Source organism: Danio rerio, chromosome 25, assembly GCF_049306965.1.
Source record: "Danio rerio strain Tuebingen ecotype United States chromosome 25, GRCz12tu, whole genome shotgun sequence".
NCBI lineage: Eukaryota > Metazoa > Chordata > Actinopteri > Cypriniformes > Danionidae > Danio > Danio rerio.
In genome coordinates this window covers 1,825,889-1,842,500 of record NC_133200.1, presented here as the reverse complement: position 1 = coordinate 1,842,500, position 16,612 = coordinate 1,825,889, and the positions used below count along the sequence as shown (strand labels likewise).

Genomic DNA, 16,612 nt, shown 5'->3' with positions numbered 1-16,612 from the left:
CGCCTCAGATTACCCAGAAACACCACACGGTTCACACGCAGACTCTTACAGCACGACTCCTGCTCACAACAACACAATTAAACACACACACACACACACACACACACACACTAAAATATGATGGAAAGAAAAACCACATAGACTCATTTTCTAGATTGCATGGTTCAGGATCTGTAGAGCTGCGCATGGATGGATTTGCTCTTCAGTGTTTGGACTCTCAGCAGTGAATATTAAACCACACTGAAGTGAGCTGAACTGAACTTAAACTCTGAAAACTGAACTACACTGTTTACATTTACTGTGATCTTATATGTGAAGCTGCTTTGACACAATCTACATTGTAAAAGTGCTAGAGAAATAAAGCTGAATTGAATTGAATTCTGAAAGCGTAGCCCTGTATGCATTTCTGGAGATCGTGAATTATGTAGCCAGAGGAACGTGTGGCCATAGTTCGTCTACAGGAAAACGAACACTACAGGGATAAAAATAAAATAAAATACACAAGTAAATAACAGAGTGAGAAAAATGTGAAAATTCTGAAAACGTGGTAAAAATCTGACGGCTTTTGTTTTTCTGTATTGTTTTTTTAAAACACTCGGTTGGGTTTAGGGTAGGGGGTGGGCCTGGCAGTCAGTCTGTCAGTCAGTCTGTCAGTCAGTCAGTCAGTCAGTCGACAGCGGCCTCTTGTGGATTTACCAACCCGGGCTCATTGTGGAAACGTAGCCCCGCGGACGTTTCCACAGACCGCGAAATACGTCCCGGGAGGTACATATTCGAGCAGTTTTTGTTTATGCGGATCCGCGAGAGGCCACTGTGCACGCTTTTTTGCGTCTCGAGCGCCTCTCTGGAGCACGCGCCATTCGCGCCCGCGCTGTTCTCGCGTGAAAAGCCGCCGGAGGCCGCTGTGGATTGCCGTCCGTCCAACTGGTTGGCTGGCTGGCCGACCCGGCCGCCCTCCTCTTCCTCCTCCTTCCCTAAACACAAGTGACAGTTTGCACAAGCCGTCCAAAAAAGCAAAAGCCCTCGTCTTCAATTTCGACCGCGTTTTCGGATCTCGCCGCGTTTTCGCCCTTGTTTTTCAGATTCTGTTTTTCATCTTACCTGATTTCTGGAACCGCTCTTCCCCGGACTCGATCCCGTTCGTCCCCACAGCCGGCTCCTCCTCCTCTGAGCCTCCGCTCCACCGACGTAACGCTGTGAGCTAAGTGGACAAACTGGTTGCATCGGGAAGGCCCTCCAATCGGAAGCAAGCCGTCAGCCGGCGAGCGCGAAGAGGAGGAGCGGAGCGGCGCCACATTTCCCTGCAGCGTTCGCTTGAAAAATCTAAATGCGGCCATACGTACCTCCGGCCACGTAATTCGCGGCCTACTGAAACGTCCGCGGAGCTGTGTTTCCAGAATGAGCTTGGGTTGGGATTTACATGAGAACAGCAGGTATGAATGACAATCACGAGAGAACTTTGAGATGTGTAGTTTGAGCGTACACAGTGCCCTCTGGTGGATACGCAAACATAAAAACTGCAAAAAAACGACGTAGCTCCTGGGACATATTTGGTCAACCCGGGCTCATTGTGGAAACGTAGCCCCGCGGAAGTTTCTGCGGACCGCTAGATATGTCCCGGGAGGTACATATTCGATCGGTTTTTGTTTTCGCGGATCCGCGAGAGGCTGCTGTGCGCGCTTTTTCGCATCTTGGGCGCCTCTCGGGAGCGCGCTGTTCACGCCCGCGCTGTTCTCGCGCGAAAAGCAGCCGGATCGGCCGACTTGGCCGCCCTCCTCTTCCTCCTGCTCCTCCTCCTTCCCTAAACCCAAGCGACAATTTGCAAAAGCCGTCCAGAAAAAAAAAAAGCAAAAGCCCTCGTCTTCAATTTCGACCGCGTTTTCGGATCTTGCCGCGTCCTTGCCCTTATTTTTTGGATTCTGTTTTTCATCTTGCCTGATTTTTGGAACCGCTCTTCCCCGGACTCGATCCCGGTCATCCCCGCGGCCGGCTCCTCCTCCTCCGGGCCTCTGCTCTACCGACGTAACGCTGCGAGCTAAGCGGACAAACTGGTTGCATCGGGAAAGCCCTCCACTCGAAGGTGAGCCGTCGGCCGGCGAGTGTTCGCTCAAAAAAATCTAAACGTGGCCATACGTACCTCCGGCCACGTAAATCGCAGTCTCCAGAAACGTCTGCGGGGCTACGTTTCCAGAATGAGCTTGGGTTGTATTTGGCGCTCTCCAGAAATGTATACATGGGTACATTTTCAGAAATGAGCCTGGGTTGGAGAAAAACATAACTCTAAAAGTAGCATGAAGAAAAATAAAAATAAACTTAAATTTTTTTTAAACACAAACAAACAATAAATAATACATTTATTACAGTGTGTATTCTGCTTTATTAATATTAGTTATGGAAAATAAAGCCATTCATTATTAGCGGATGTTAAAGGTGCAGTAGGTGATCTTCCACAATGCTAACAGCTTAGCATAAATCTCAGAATCACAGTCCCTCCCCTGTCGTCTAGAGCCACGCCTCCTGAAACAAGAGCACAGCAAAAGAACCCTCCCTCCTGTGTTAAAAGCGACTAGTGCTTGTCCGGCGGCGTGCAAGCCAAACTGACATGCTATTTCAGATTGAATATTTAGAGTTGCATGGTTAACAATATAGGGAGAGAGACTAGACGGAAAAGCTCTATTTACTTGTGTTTTGTTGTTAAACTAATTAAAATCTACATCATCGATGCTGTAAAAGGTCCCTTATGAAACTGAAAATAGTCTTATCAATCTTTCATCGGACGATTTTAGTGGCTGAACAACACTTCTGTGAAGATATAACCCATTTGTAACAACAACATCTAACGTTACATCAGTTTTAAAACAGAACATTACCCGTCTAAGAGAAATCCTTCAGCCATTGTCATCCTTTCTCTTTTAAAAAGTTTTGATTCAGCAGGCTTTTACCGATCGTGCACGCATGCTCTCTCTCTCTCTCGTGAACGCGCGGCGGTCGGCAAATCTGCGTACAAAAGGCTGCGCACTTGTTCAAATCTACATTTGCTGACAGACAGATTGGGCTACTTATCGGAATTATGAGAGATGTCGGTCCGACTCTGTTTAATTGGATGAACATTTTTTTGTTTTATGCCTTACCTAAAATTTAAAAATACATATAAGCACATTTAGATTATTTACTGTAATGATTACTATTAGATTGTGAAGAGACTTTCAATCAGCACAACAGCAAATGCTTCTGAAGACAATCACCTACTGCACCTTTAACTCGGTGCATTTACTGTACTAACAAGCATGTTACTAATGCATTAGTAAAAGTTGAACTATGATTATTAGACACTGCACTAACATTGTTTATAATCAGTTCATGTTATTAAATACATTAATAATAACTTTATTTAAGTGAGAAATATTTTTTATTTTTACAAACGATAAAAAAACTCTATAAAACAAAATATTATTATTATAAATGATTTGTTGTCAACTGAATCTGGTTAAAGTAAATTTAACAAATTTTTTGCAAAATATATTTAGTGAATGAGTTAACTTGAGTTAAAATGATACGTCTAAAAAATAAATGTATGAATTTTATTATTACATTTAAAATAAGTTACAGTATAATTCAACAACAAAATCTGAATTATATAATAGTTACGCACTAAACATTAATTCATTTATTCATTTAGCAGACGTTTTTTATCCAACGTGACTTACAAATAATACAAAAATAACATCCAAAAACAACAACATTAATATTCATAACACATGTTTTGTGTCTGACCTGAAGCACTTTCCCCGAGCGTGGATCAATAATGCGCAGTTTTTTGTCTTTACAGCTGGTGGCCAGTAAACTCCCGTCGGTGTTGAAGGACATGCAGAGCACCACATCTGGATGGCTGTCAATCATCTTCACGGCCACGCCCTCCTCCAGATTCCACATCAAGATCTGTCACATTAATGGAGAAATTATTGTAGGAAGATCAGCAATGGAAAGCCTTTCAGGACTCTATGGTTAGTTAGAACAAAAGCACAAGTAAAGTTTGAATGGGGGAAAGTATAATGGTCAATATTGCGAATGAAGCCCCGCCTTCTAGAAAAGGAGCCAATCAGTAGTCATTATAGACTAAGGACGGGTTTGGACCAGTAGAGCAAAGACTTATTACACAAGACATGTCACTCGTATAGTTATGAATTAGGAAAATAGTAACGGTCAATATGGTGAATGAAACCCTGCCTTCTAGAAAAGTAGCCAATCAGCAATCACTATAGACTGAGTATTCTGCGGGGGAGGGGTTTGGACCAGAAGAGCAAAGACTTAATACACAAGACATGTCACTCGTATAGTTTTGAATTGGGAAAATAGTAACGGTCAATATGGCGAACGAAGCCCCGCCTTCTAGAACAGGAGCCAATCAGCAATCACTATAGACTGAGTATTCTCCAGGGGAGGGGTTTGGACCAGAAGAGCAAAGACTTAATACACAAGACATGTCACTCGTATAGTTATGAATTGGGAAAATAGTAACGGTCAATATGGCGAATGAAGCCCCGCCTTCAAGAAAAGTAGCCAATCAGCAATCATTATAGACTGAGGATTCTCCGGGGGAGGGGTTTGTTGCAGACGTGTGTTTATGGCAGTTTCTGCAGCTTCATTATGAATCCTCTGGGCTCAACAAACGCACTTGAATCTTGACTTTTCAATGAGCCTACTGCACTCACAAACAAAATGCTTTTTGGTTTTGTAATCTGCACGAAATTAATGCAAAGTCTCGAACTTGTAAACGAAGTAATTTTGGGAGATTTGCCATCAAGGCCAAGTTATTTTTAGTTAAATTATTTCAGAAGACCAGCGCGATCAGACGAAGCATTAATCACAAGACCAGCGCGATCAGACGAGGCATTAATCAGAGGATGATTAAGTTAATATGTAAACATAAACAGCCGTAGATGAGGTTGGTGTCGTGATCTCGTTCACATCGAGTGCGCATTAGCTTGGGCAACCTTAAAAACGCTGATTTAGTTTGATTCGAACGCTTAGAAACAAAACTTAGACAGTCGTTGTTTAATTTTACTGGTGATTTCAAATATGAAATTTAACCATAAGCTTGGCAAACACTTTTGGAGAATTTGATCATATAGAGAACATACAAGAGGCATTGCAAAGATGCCCGCCGAGTGAAATGATTTGCAAAGGGATTTGGGCTGATATTGCATACTTACAGACTATATAGAATGTCAAACACAGTGCGTGAGCCGAGTACTGTCTAAATTCATAGTATTGTAAAAACAGTATGTTATTAGTACCCAGCTGACCTACTACTTCCGGTAAGAATCTAAAGTGTGCATCCAATGGATCACGAATAAGAGTGAAGTGACCCTTCGATGCGTGCAGGTCACGTGATATTGAAAATGGCGGCTCGAGTGAAAATGTAAGTGAAAAGTGAAAGTGTGTCCCAATTAATTCATAGTACTTATATTCATACTATATAGATCACACTTCCCTGCTGAAAAATCCAGCTTAAACCAGCCTAGGCTGGTTGGTTGATTTTAGCTGGTCGACCAGGCTGGTTTTAGAGGGGTTTTGGCCGTTTCCAGGCTGGTTTCCAGCCATTTCCAGCCTGGTCTTAGCTGGTCAGGCTGGGAGATGACCAGCTAAAACCAGCTTGACCAGCTTAGCCAAGCTGGAAGTCCAGCCAAAACCATCTATATCCAGTTTAAACCAGGCTGGTCAAGCTGGTTTTAGCTGGATTTGGCTGGTCATTTTCCAGCCTGACCAGCTAAGACCAGGCTAGAAATGGCTGGAAACCAGCCTGGAAATGGCCACAACCCCTCTAAAACCAGCCTAGTCGACCAGCTAAAACCAGTCAACCACCCTAGGCTGGTTTAAGCTGGATTTTCAGCAGAGTTTTCTGACGGTTGTGTAGTAAATTAAAATGTTGTACATACTGTACTTGGGTGGTAAGCGGTTTTGGACGCAGCCTAAAGGGCGTCACAGCGCGCACATGACAGTTGAAAGTATCGGACACCAGATGCGCACATACGCATGTTATTTGAGATTAAATTATTCAGATGGTGTTCAGTGGCGGGGCAGAAATATGAACAGTGTCCTGAGTCGTGGCTGGGCGCTGCCAAAGAGCTTAGAATGAGCAAGAGGCGACACTCAATAGAACGTTCCATTGCAACAGCAGCGCCCAGCAACAGCCCCGGATTCTGCCATTTTGGAGTGAAAGCGGTCGGCTGTCCTTTGGATCTTATTGCTGTGGCGATGGCTAGCAGCTGCTTTGTTTTTTATTTATTTATTTAAAAAGCGCATTAAAGCTGAGATACAACCTGAAAGACGACAATACAGCACTTACTATCACATCAGCACTTTTAACCGTTTATTTTACACACTTATATGCTGTTGTTCTACTGGAGTTTTCATTCCAAATTGCCCGCCGCGCCATCTAGTGGCTGTTTCCCAAATTGCACTCGAGTGTCGCCTCTTGTGATTCTATGCTCTTTGGCGCCGCGGCCGGTGTGTGTGCCCTGATAGAAACCTACGTTTAGAGTTCTGAAATGCATGGTGCTGTTTCGCGCCGCTTCTGGTGTGTGACCCCCTTTAGGGTTAGTTCTGGTTGTCGTGGTTACCTTACAGTCGTATCCGGCACTAAACAGGATGCCACTGCAGGTGGGATGCCACTCAATAAGCCCCACCCTCCTGCTGTGGCCAATCAGAATCATCAGAGCTTCAGTTAAGTTCCGCCTCAAACCGTTGTCAGGAATCTGCCAGATCCTCACCTGCCGGTCAGACGTTAGGTTTATTTATTTTACTCAAATTTCATAGAGTTTTTCAATTTAGTTCATTTAAATTATATATATATATTTTGTTTATTTCCTATTTTATTTTGCCTCTTGTTTGTGTGTGTACTTTTATATTAATATATTGCACATAAAATAAATAATAAGTTAAAAGTATTGCGTTTGCTAACAGTGTTATAAAAAAGATAATTCACTGACATCAAGTGCAAATATAAAAATTGCATTCATTAAAACAAAAAAAAAAACATAAAAAAATGTAAATAAAAATATAAAATAAAACACAATAGTATAAATCTTGCAATTCTAACCACTATTTACACTTAAATGTGCAACATTGGGCTAAACTGTAGTGTAAAGTACAGAAAAAAATAAAAAACTTTTACAGAGAGAGAAATATATAGTTGATATTATTAATTAATAAATAATTTCAGTTTTATCTTTAATTATTGAATTTAATTATAGCATGTCAGGTTATTATATTATAAAATATTATTATTTTATTATTGTATTCACATTATATTATTTCATATCATTTAACTTTAGCTCAAGTTATATTATAAATATTCTGATTACTATTTAATCATGCGTTTATATTTATTAATTAAAGTCTCACCGTGCAGTCCTCAGAGCTGGAGGCGATGATGTTGTCCATGAAGGGGCTCCACTTGATGTCCATCACACTGCCCTGATGACCACACACTCTGGGGTAATGAGGGTCCACTCGGCCCGGCTGAAAGAACACACACACAAATACACACACACACACACACACACACACACACACACACACACTTCTACATCATACAATATACAAACATCATGTGTGTATGTTCAGAGTGTTGTCTGCAATTTTTATTTGTGCCAGAAGGAGGCGCTACAAACCATATTTTTAGTATGGTTTTAATTATTTAGTCTATGGTTTTTTCCACATTTCACAAAACACACTGAATTTGCTGAAGGATGAATTTAATTTCACAGCAGCCTTTTTAAGACAATAAACACGACTCTTGATTATCAGAGTTAGTTTCAACTTGAGGACTGAACTAACTAATTTTCTAAATTTCTAAAAAAGGCTGACAGAGTTAATTCAATTCAATCTTGGTTTATTAGCACAACAGTTAAACATGCATTTACATATTACATAAGTATATTATGCAACAATAACCTTGTGTTGAACTGCCAGCACATTTTCTGTTATTTTACACCCTTATTTCTCTTTAAATTATTTCTTATGTATTTAATTATTTCAAACTACTAAAATGTCAACAAAAGTCATTCATTCATTCATCTTCTGCAGCTTTTCCGGGGCCGGGTCGTGGGGGCAGCAGTCTTAGGAGAGAACCCCAGACTTCCCTCTCCCCAGACATTTCCTCCAGCTCCTCCAGGGGGATCCCGAGGCGTTCCCAGGCCAGCCGAGAGACATAGTCCCTCCAGCGTGTCCTGGGTCTTCCCCGCTACCACTAGTTAATGAGTCTTTACCACTAGTTAATGATACCTTGTGAAGCGGGATAACGATAAAAGCTCCTCCCCCTGCGCTCTCGGTGACCACGGCCAGGAATTTCGGGTTAACCGCACAGAACTGGTTATCGTGGACGCTGTGCGTGATGGGAATTCCCTCGTAGCACTGCTCTCTGCTTCCCGCTTTTCCGTAAACATGCCGGAACTTCGAGCTTCTGTACGCCGAGCTCCACGACATCTGCAGACCACAAACACAGGCAGAAATCACAACCACATGTATGAAGACTGTGCAGCAAAACATTCGGTTAAACAGGTTTGCACATCATGTTTATGCAGCAGCTGGATAGTGAAATAAATCTCTTTAGGATGCATAAAGTCTATTAATAATGACACCTTTGACAGATTAATAGGAAAGACTGATTATATTTGCACTCATCAGGTCTCTAACGCCACCAAAAACCACACATGACCTATTTTCCCTCTCTCCGCTCACGCTGACGGCAAAGATTGTGTAACCCTAGTTAATGAGACGGAGGATTTGCAGAAGAATGATCTGCTGGAATAATCTTCTCAGAACGAACGAACGAATGTCTCTCACACACCAAAAATAATCAACTTCAGTGTCTAAAAGAGCAAAACGGAGGAAACAATGACTCTTCAGAGAGCCTTTATACATCTATTTAGACTTTTAATTCATTTTTTCATGCTTATTTACTCCTTTATTTGTTACTTTGTCTTATTTTTATCCTTTCTTATTTCTTTTTACTGTATATGAGGAAGGTATGAGTGGATTTATGTTGAGATAATCTGATATTTCTCAATTATTCTGCATCGTACAGTGCTCAGAATAAATGATCTCACCCCTCACAGATCTCTCGTTCATTTATATTAATACATTTATATTAATACACACACACACACACACACACACACACACACACACACACACACACACACACACATACACACAAATATAAACATAAATACATAAACAATATATTTGTGCATATGCATTAAATTAGTCAGTGCTAAAGCCAAAATTGGAATTAATCTAACAAAAAAAAAAAAAAAATTAATTAATTAATAACATCAGTCCAAATATTTATATATTCAACTTAATGTTAGGGGAAAATATTAAATACAATAACAGGAATAAATAAATATAATATACAAATATATATAAAAAATAATTAAATCAACAGGAAAGATGAAAATAAACTTTAGTTAAAATTGTGCAGTTTGTAAATTTATTTATATACATTTAGATGTATTATCTTTTAATTCCTAAAGATGTTCAGAGACCAAACTCTTATTTTAACTAATAGAACTGTTTAATAAAACTGTTTAGTTTAAATGCAACAAAAATATACCCTATATTCACAAAGAAATGTATAACAATAATAATTTTCAAGAAAGGGTGTACTTAATTATGCTGAGCACTGTATATACACTCACCGGCCACTTTATTAGGTACACCTGTCCAACTGCTCGTTAACACAAATCTCTAATCAGCCAATCACATGGCAGCAGCTCAATGCATTTAGGCATGTAGACATGGTCAAGACGATCTGCTGCAGTTCATAGCGAGCATCAGAATAGAGAAGAAAGGGGATTTAAGTGACTTTAAATGAGGCATGGTTGTTGCTGCCAGACGGGCTGGTCTGAGTATTTCAGAAACTGCTGATCTACTGGGATTTTCACGCACAACCATCACTAGGGTTTACAGAGAATGCTCCGACAAAGAGGAAATATCCAGTGAGCGGCAGTTCTGTAGATGCAAATGCCTTGCTGATGCCAGAGGTCAGAGGAGAATGGCCAGACTGGTTCCAGCTCATAGAAAGGCAACAGTAACTCAAATAAGCACTCGTTACAACCGAGCTCTGCAGAAGAGCATCTCTGAACACACAACACGTCCAACCTTGAGGCGGATGGGCTACAGCAGCAGAAGAGCACACCGGGTGCCGCTCCTGTCAGCTAAGAACAGGAAACTGAGGCTACAATTCACACAGACTCACCAAAACTGGACAATAGAAGATTGGAGAAACGTTGCTGCTCTGATGAGTCTCCATTTCTGCTCACACATTCAGATGCTCGGGGCAGAATTTGGCCTCAACAACATGAAAGCATGGATCATCCTGCCTTGTATCAGCGGTTCAGGCTGGTGTAATGGTGTGGGGGAGATTTTCTCGGCACACTTTGGGTCCATTAGTACCAATTGAGCACCAACGCCACAGCCTACCTGAGTATTGCTGCTGACCATGTCCATCCCTTTATGACCACAGTGATCTTCTGATGGCTACGTTCAGCAGGATAACGCAGCATGTCATAAAGCTCAATCATCTCAGACTGGTGTCTTGAACATGACGATGAGTTCACTGTACTCAAATGGCCTCCACAGTCACCAGATCTCAATCCAATAGAGCAGCTTTGGGATGTGGTGGAACGGGAGATTGGCATCATGGATGTGCAGCCGACAAATCTGCAGCAACAGCGTGATACTATCAGGTCAAAATCTCTGAGGAATATTTTCAGCACCTTGTTGAATCTCTGCCACTATGTCAGTTCTGAAGGCAAAAGGAGGTCCAACCCGGTGCAAGAAGGTGTACCTAATAAAGTGATTGGTGAGTGTGTGATGTACACTTACAGGAAAGTATGAGTGGGTTTAAAATAAGACATAATCCACAATTACTATTTACAGTCTTGGTAAATAACGATAAAAAAGAGATCAAAATGAGTGTCTGTGACTAGTGAAATGTTCTAGCGTGATCCTCTCATCCTGTGGATTGTGTTTCAGCGACTTGCATTTCATTGTTTGCTATTGTTTGAGCTCAATTCCTGCTTTGGCGTCGCGTGTTTCCTTCTTTTGCTCTCAGAATCAGTCTGAATCTTCGGGGATTCGAACACAATGGGAATCCATCCGCACCTCGGCTCCAGAAGGAAAGCCAATTATATTAATATCCTCAAAGATCTGCGCCAGCGCTGCAATTAAATTCACTTAAATATGAGTTTAATTGCAACTGTGAACGGAGAAATGTTCTCCCACTGGGTTTTACAGATTTTAAAGATAAATACAAGACATTATGGAATATTTTGTCTTTTAATCTGCATTTTTTGTTTTATTTGGAAGTCTTCTAAATAAAATTAATTTAACTGATCACATGTTTAATTTAACACTTTAAACATATATATTAGAGTTTAATTTCAAAATGTATTTCTTACCATTGGTAAATTGATTTTAATATTAACACAAAATTAACTTTTGTCAGTAAAACTTTTACTACAATAAATAAATAATGTATGAATAAATAAATAAATAAATTAATTAATTAATTAATTAATTAAAACTAATATTAATGATAAAATGAATGAATAAAGAAAATAAATAAATCATAAAACAAATAAATAATGTTAAAAATAATGAATGAATAAATATACAAACAAATAAATAAATAGTAAAGTGAACAAATAAATTAAAATGAATAAATAAATAAATAATAAAATTAAAAATATTTAAAATAATTAATTATTCATAAAATGAATAAGTAAATACTATAATTAATAAATTAATAAATTATACAATTAAATAAATAAATAAAAAATAAAATGAATAAATTAATTAAGAAATTAAGAAATAAACAATAAAAAGAATAAATAAATAAATAAATGAATAAATAAATAATAAAATTAATAAATGAAAGAATGAATAAATAAATAATAAAATGAATAAATAAAAAATAAAAAGAATAAATAAATAAATACAAATAAATAAACAAAAAATAATGAGGCATTCCTAATGATATTGTATATGATGTGAAAAGATTAATAGGAACTTATTTAAACATTTTACATAAATAGACAAATATATATGTTTAAAAATATCAAGACTTGCATTCAGTTCATTTTTGTCACCACACAGTTAAATTGGACTTATTTAAAGCATAAAAATATGAAAATTCATCTTTATGATTACAACATAAAAACAAAATGTGCTAGTATATTAAGGTTATTTTTTTGTATAAAACAACACAAGAATGCATTTCATAGAAAATATATACGTAGATTTAATAAAATAAATAAATTTAATAAGATAATAAATAAAGTTAATAAAATAAATAAATAAATAAATACTGTATTTAATTATATATAATTAAGCATAATTACTGACATTTTTGCATTTCATCATAATCAGAAAAACCGTTATAATACAACTATTGTTGTATTAATATTTACCATATTAGCAAATAGTTTAAACTTCAGATTTAATCGTTAATACAGTATAACAGAATACATGTCTTAATATATTGTTAACTAAATAATGAATATTGGAATCAGTCATCAGCTTGACTAGCTTTTCTGAGCATAAATGTTTATCCAGCATCTTCTGGTGTTACTGTAGTCGTCTTACCGTAAGTTTGGTCGTGAAGATCGTCTGCTCTCCTCGAAATATTCCAGCTTGATCTTGTGCTTCAGAACAGATGAATGTAAACTACAGGAGACAGACAGAGAGTCACTGACACACACAGACACGCATGTGCTTCTGCTGTTCAGTGTGTGACTGAAACACAAATACCCACAACTCTCGCTCAACTGCTTCTCTCTCTCTCTCTGTTTAGTCATTATATAACACACACACACTGCCGAACTGTCATGTTAACATAAGCTCTGATCATTTTTAACATGAGCTAAATTAATCTGCTGCTCAAGTTATGAAACACTAAACACATTCAGTGAATGAGACAAATTGATTGTGATTGAGTGACAATTAGCAAGTTAATATGGGGTTAAATATCAAATTTGGGGTTAAAAATATGACTTTAAATATTCTAAAAATGGGGTTGAATATGAAATATGATTCCAAATATTTTAAATACGGGGTTAAATAAAAAAATGGGGTAAACATGAAATTTGACCTTTTTTTTTTTAAATATGGGGTTAAAATAAAAATGAAATGTGACTTTTAAATATGGGGTAAAATATGTCTCCAAACATTTTAAATATAATGTTAAATATGAACTTGTCAAACGTTGCCAAACATTTTTTATATGGGGCTGAATTGTTTTATATATGAGGTTTAATATCTAATATCACTCAAAATATTTAAATATAATGTTAAATATGAACTTGTCAAACGTTGCCAAACATTTTTTATATGGGGCTGAATTGTTTTATATATGAGGTTTAATATCTAATATCACTCAAAATATTTAAATATAATGTTAAATATGAATTTGTCAAACTTTGCCAAACGTTTTATATATGGGGTTAAATCGTTTTTATATATGGGGTTTAACATCTAATATGACTTAAAATATTTACAATATGGGGTTACATTAAATATGAAATATGACTCCAAACATTTTAAATATGGGGTTAAATAGTACAAAAGGGGGTTAATTATGAAACATGACTCCAAACATTTTAAATATAGGGTTAAATAATATAATAGACTCCAAGCATTTTAAATGAAATATGAAATTTGATTCCAAACATTTTAAATATTGGGTTAAATATTAAAAATGGGGTTAAATATTAAATATGGGGCTAAATATGAAATTTGACTCCACACATTTTAAATATTAGGTTAAATAAGGAATTTAACTCCAAACATTTTAAATATGGGGATAAACATTACAAATGGGGTTAAATATTAAATATGACAAAATATTTTAAATATAGGGTTAAATAAAAAACATTACTCCAATCATTATAAATATAGGGTAAATATGAAATTTGACTCCAGACATTTAATATAGGGTCAAATATGAAAACTGACATCAAACATTTTAAATGTAGGGTTAAATATTAAAAATGGGGTTAAATATTAAATATGGGGCTAAATATGCAATTTGACTGCACACATTTTAAATATGGGGTTAAATAAGGAATTTAACTCCAAAAATTTTAAATATGGGGTTAAATATTAAATATGACTCTACACATTTTAAATACAGGGTCAAATAAGAAATTTGACTCCAAACATTTTAAATGTAGGGTTAAATATTACAAATGTGGTTAAATATTAAATATGGGGCTAAATATGAAATTTGACTTTACACATTTTAAACACGCAGTTAAATGCGGAATTTAACTCCACACATTTTAAAAATGGGGTTACATACTACAAATGGGGTTAAATACTAAATATGACTCTAAATATTTTAAATATAGGGTTAAATAAAAAAAATGACTCCAATCATTATAATTATAGGGTAAATATGAAATTTGACTCCAGACATTTTAAATATTGGATTAAATATGAAATATGACCCCAAACATTTTCAATATTGGGTTAAATATTACAAATGGGGTTAGATATAAAATATGGGGCTAAATAAGGACGTTGACTACAAACATTTTAAATATGGGATAAAAAAAGGAAATTTGCAACAATTTGGATAAAATCATCTGATGAATGTGTGAATGTCAATGTCTGGCGCCCTCGTGTGGCAGAGAGGACACACAACACCTTCCCATCAGCCACTGCAGTACAAAATTGTCATTAAATGTATTTTATAAATTAAAAATATTAGAAAAAAAGAAATTATGGCTTTTTTCATAGAGTCTAATTACTGTACATGTCTCAGAAAAAAAAACATTAGTGTGCAATTAATACACTGAAATTAAACTGCAGCAGACACAGTTGCACTAGTTAGTAATTATAATACAGGATTGTATACTAACATAAATGAGATGAAAGTTAATGCAATGATCAAAATGTAATCTTTAATAAGAGTAAATTAATTCAGCGCAGTAGATTCAGAACTCATGTGTTCAACGCTCAGATGATATTCTTGGCTTCAGAAAGTATTTCCCAGAGGACAGAATCAAATGAGTGATTTACCGTGTCACCCTGACAGAGAGATTTCTGCCTCTGAGAAACAACTTCTGACTGAAAATCTGGAGAAAATAAATCCACTCACAACTATTTAACAACAGACTGCTGAAGAGTTCGGCTGGAGGCATTGGAAAATTAATTATGTTTATAATAGCATAGCATCTTATAAAAGAAACGCCAGCATTATACCCATGTTTATATACACATGTGTACTCATAAACCACAAAAACATGTACACACACACACACACACTAGCTCCCTCAATCACACTACAGACACAAATATACATACAGTACACACACACACACACACACACACACACACACACACACACACAGTCTGACTTCACTGCTGTTTGATGTTATTCCAGCTCGTCTGAATCATCTGGAGGTTTGGCTGTGAACATTATGAGCTCAAACACACCCCGAGCGTCTCTGCTGGAGTGTTTATAGCAGCCGGCGGCTCATGATACACACTCCAGACCTGCTACTCCACCACAAATACACACTGAAAACAAATAAACACACAGACATCCCAAAAAAAAAAAAAAAAAAAAAAAAAAAAAAAAAATATATATATATATATATATATATATATATATATATATATATATATATATATATATATATAACATTCACCTTGACCTTCTTTGCTTTCAGAAGCTTTAATGTGGGAGCTGAAGTATGAGAAGGAGCGCTATCCTGCTGGAGAATTTGCCCTCTTCTGTGGATTGTAATGAGATTATTGTAGTGTATATAATGAATGATGGCCCTGGGCTAACAAGATATCTAATTATTATTATTATTAGTCTATTATTTTCATTACTATTAATACATTATTATTGTTATTAAAAATGTTAGCCCGATATTATCATCGTTATTTATATTATTATTATTATTATTATTATTATTATTATAGTATATAATGAATGATGGCCCTGGGCTAACAAGATATCTAATTATTATTATTAGTCTATTATTTTCATTACTATTAATACATTATTATTGTTATTAAAAATGTTAGCCCGATATTATCATCGTTATTTATATTATTATTATTATTATTATTATTATTATTATTATTATAGTATATAATGAATGATGGCCCTGGGCTAACAAGATATCTAATTATTATTATTATTAGTCTATTATTTTCATTACTATTAATACATTATTATTGTTATTAAAAATGTTAGCCCGATATTATCATCGTTATTTATATTATTATTATTATTATTATTATTATTATTATAGTATATAATGAATGATGGCCCTGGGCTAACAAGATATCTAATTATTATTATTATTAGTCTATTATTTTCATTACTATTAATACATTATTATTGTTATTAAAAATGTTAGCCCGATATTATCATCGTTATTTATATTATTATTATTATTATTATTATTATTATTATTATTATTATAGTATATAATGAATGATGGCCCTGGGCTAACAAGATATCTAATTATTATTATTATTAGTCTATTATTTTCATTACTATTAATACAATATTATTGTTATT

At 36.1% G+C, this 16,612-nt stretch overlaps 1 protein-coding gene across 27 annotated transcripts in view; it reads right to left on the bottom strand.

Annotated features, from left to right (window-relative positions):
• Window positions 1-16,612, bottom strand: part of coro2bb (coronin, actin binding protein, 2Bb) — a 78,043-nt gene that overhangs the window by 8,038 nt on the left and 53,393 nt on the right. For 5 of the 27 annotated variants that reach the window (XR_012400101.1, XR_012400096.1, XM_073942582.1 and 2 more), the window contains 7 exons: window positions 15,726-15,810; window positions 12,658-12,738; window positions 8,290-8,490; window positions 7,408-7,524; window positions 6,624-6,773; window positions 3,775-3,939; window positions 1-59 (listed from right to left, as the gene is read on the bottom strand). The exon at window positions 1-59 is cut by the window's left edge and continues 58 nt beyond it. Coding sequence is in view for 13 of the 27 variants with exons in the window: in XM_073942582.1 (XP_073798683.1) it covers window positions 1-59; window positions 3,775-3,939; window positions 6,624-6,773; window positions 7,408-7,524; window positions 8,290-8,490 (692 nt within the window). In the remaining 14 variants the exon portion in view is untranslated. The other 22 variants (XR_012400095.1, XR_012400103.1, XM_073942587.1 and 19 more) reach the window with 13 other exon arrangements.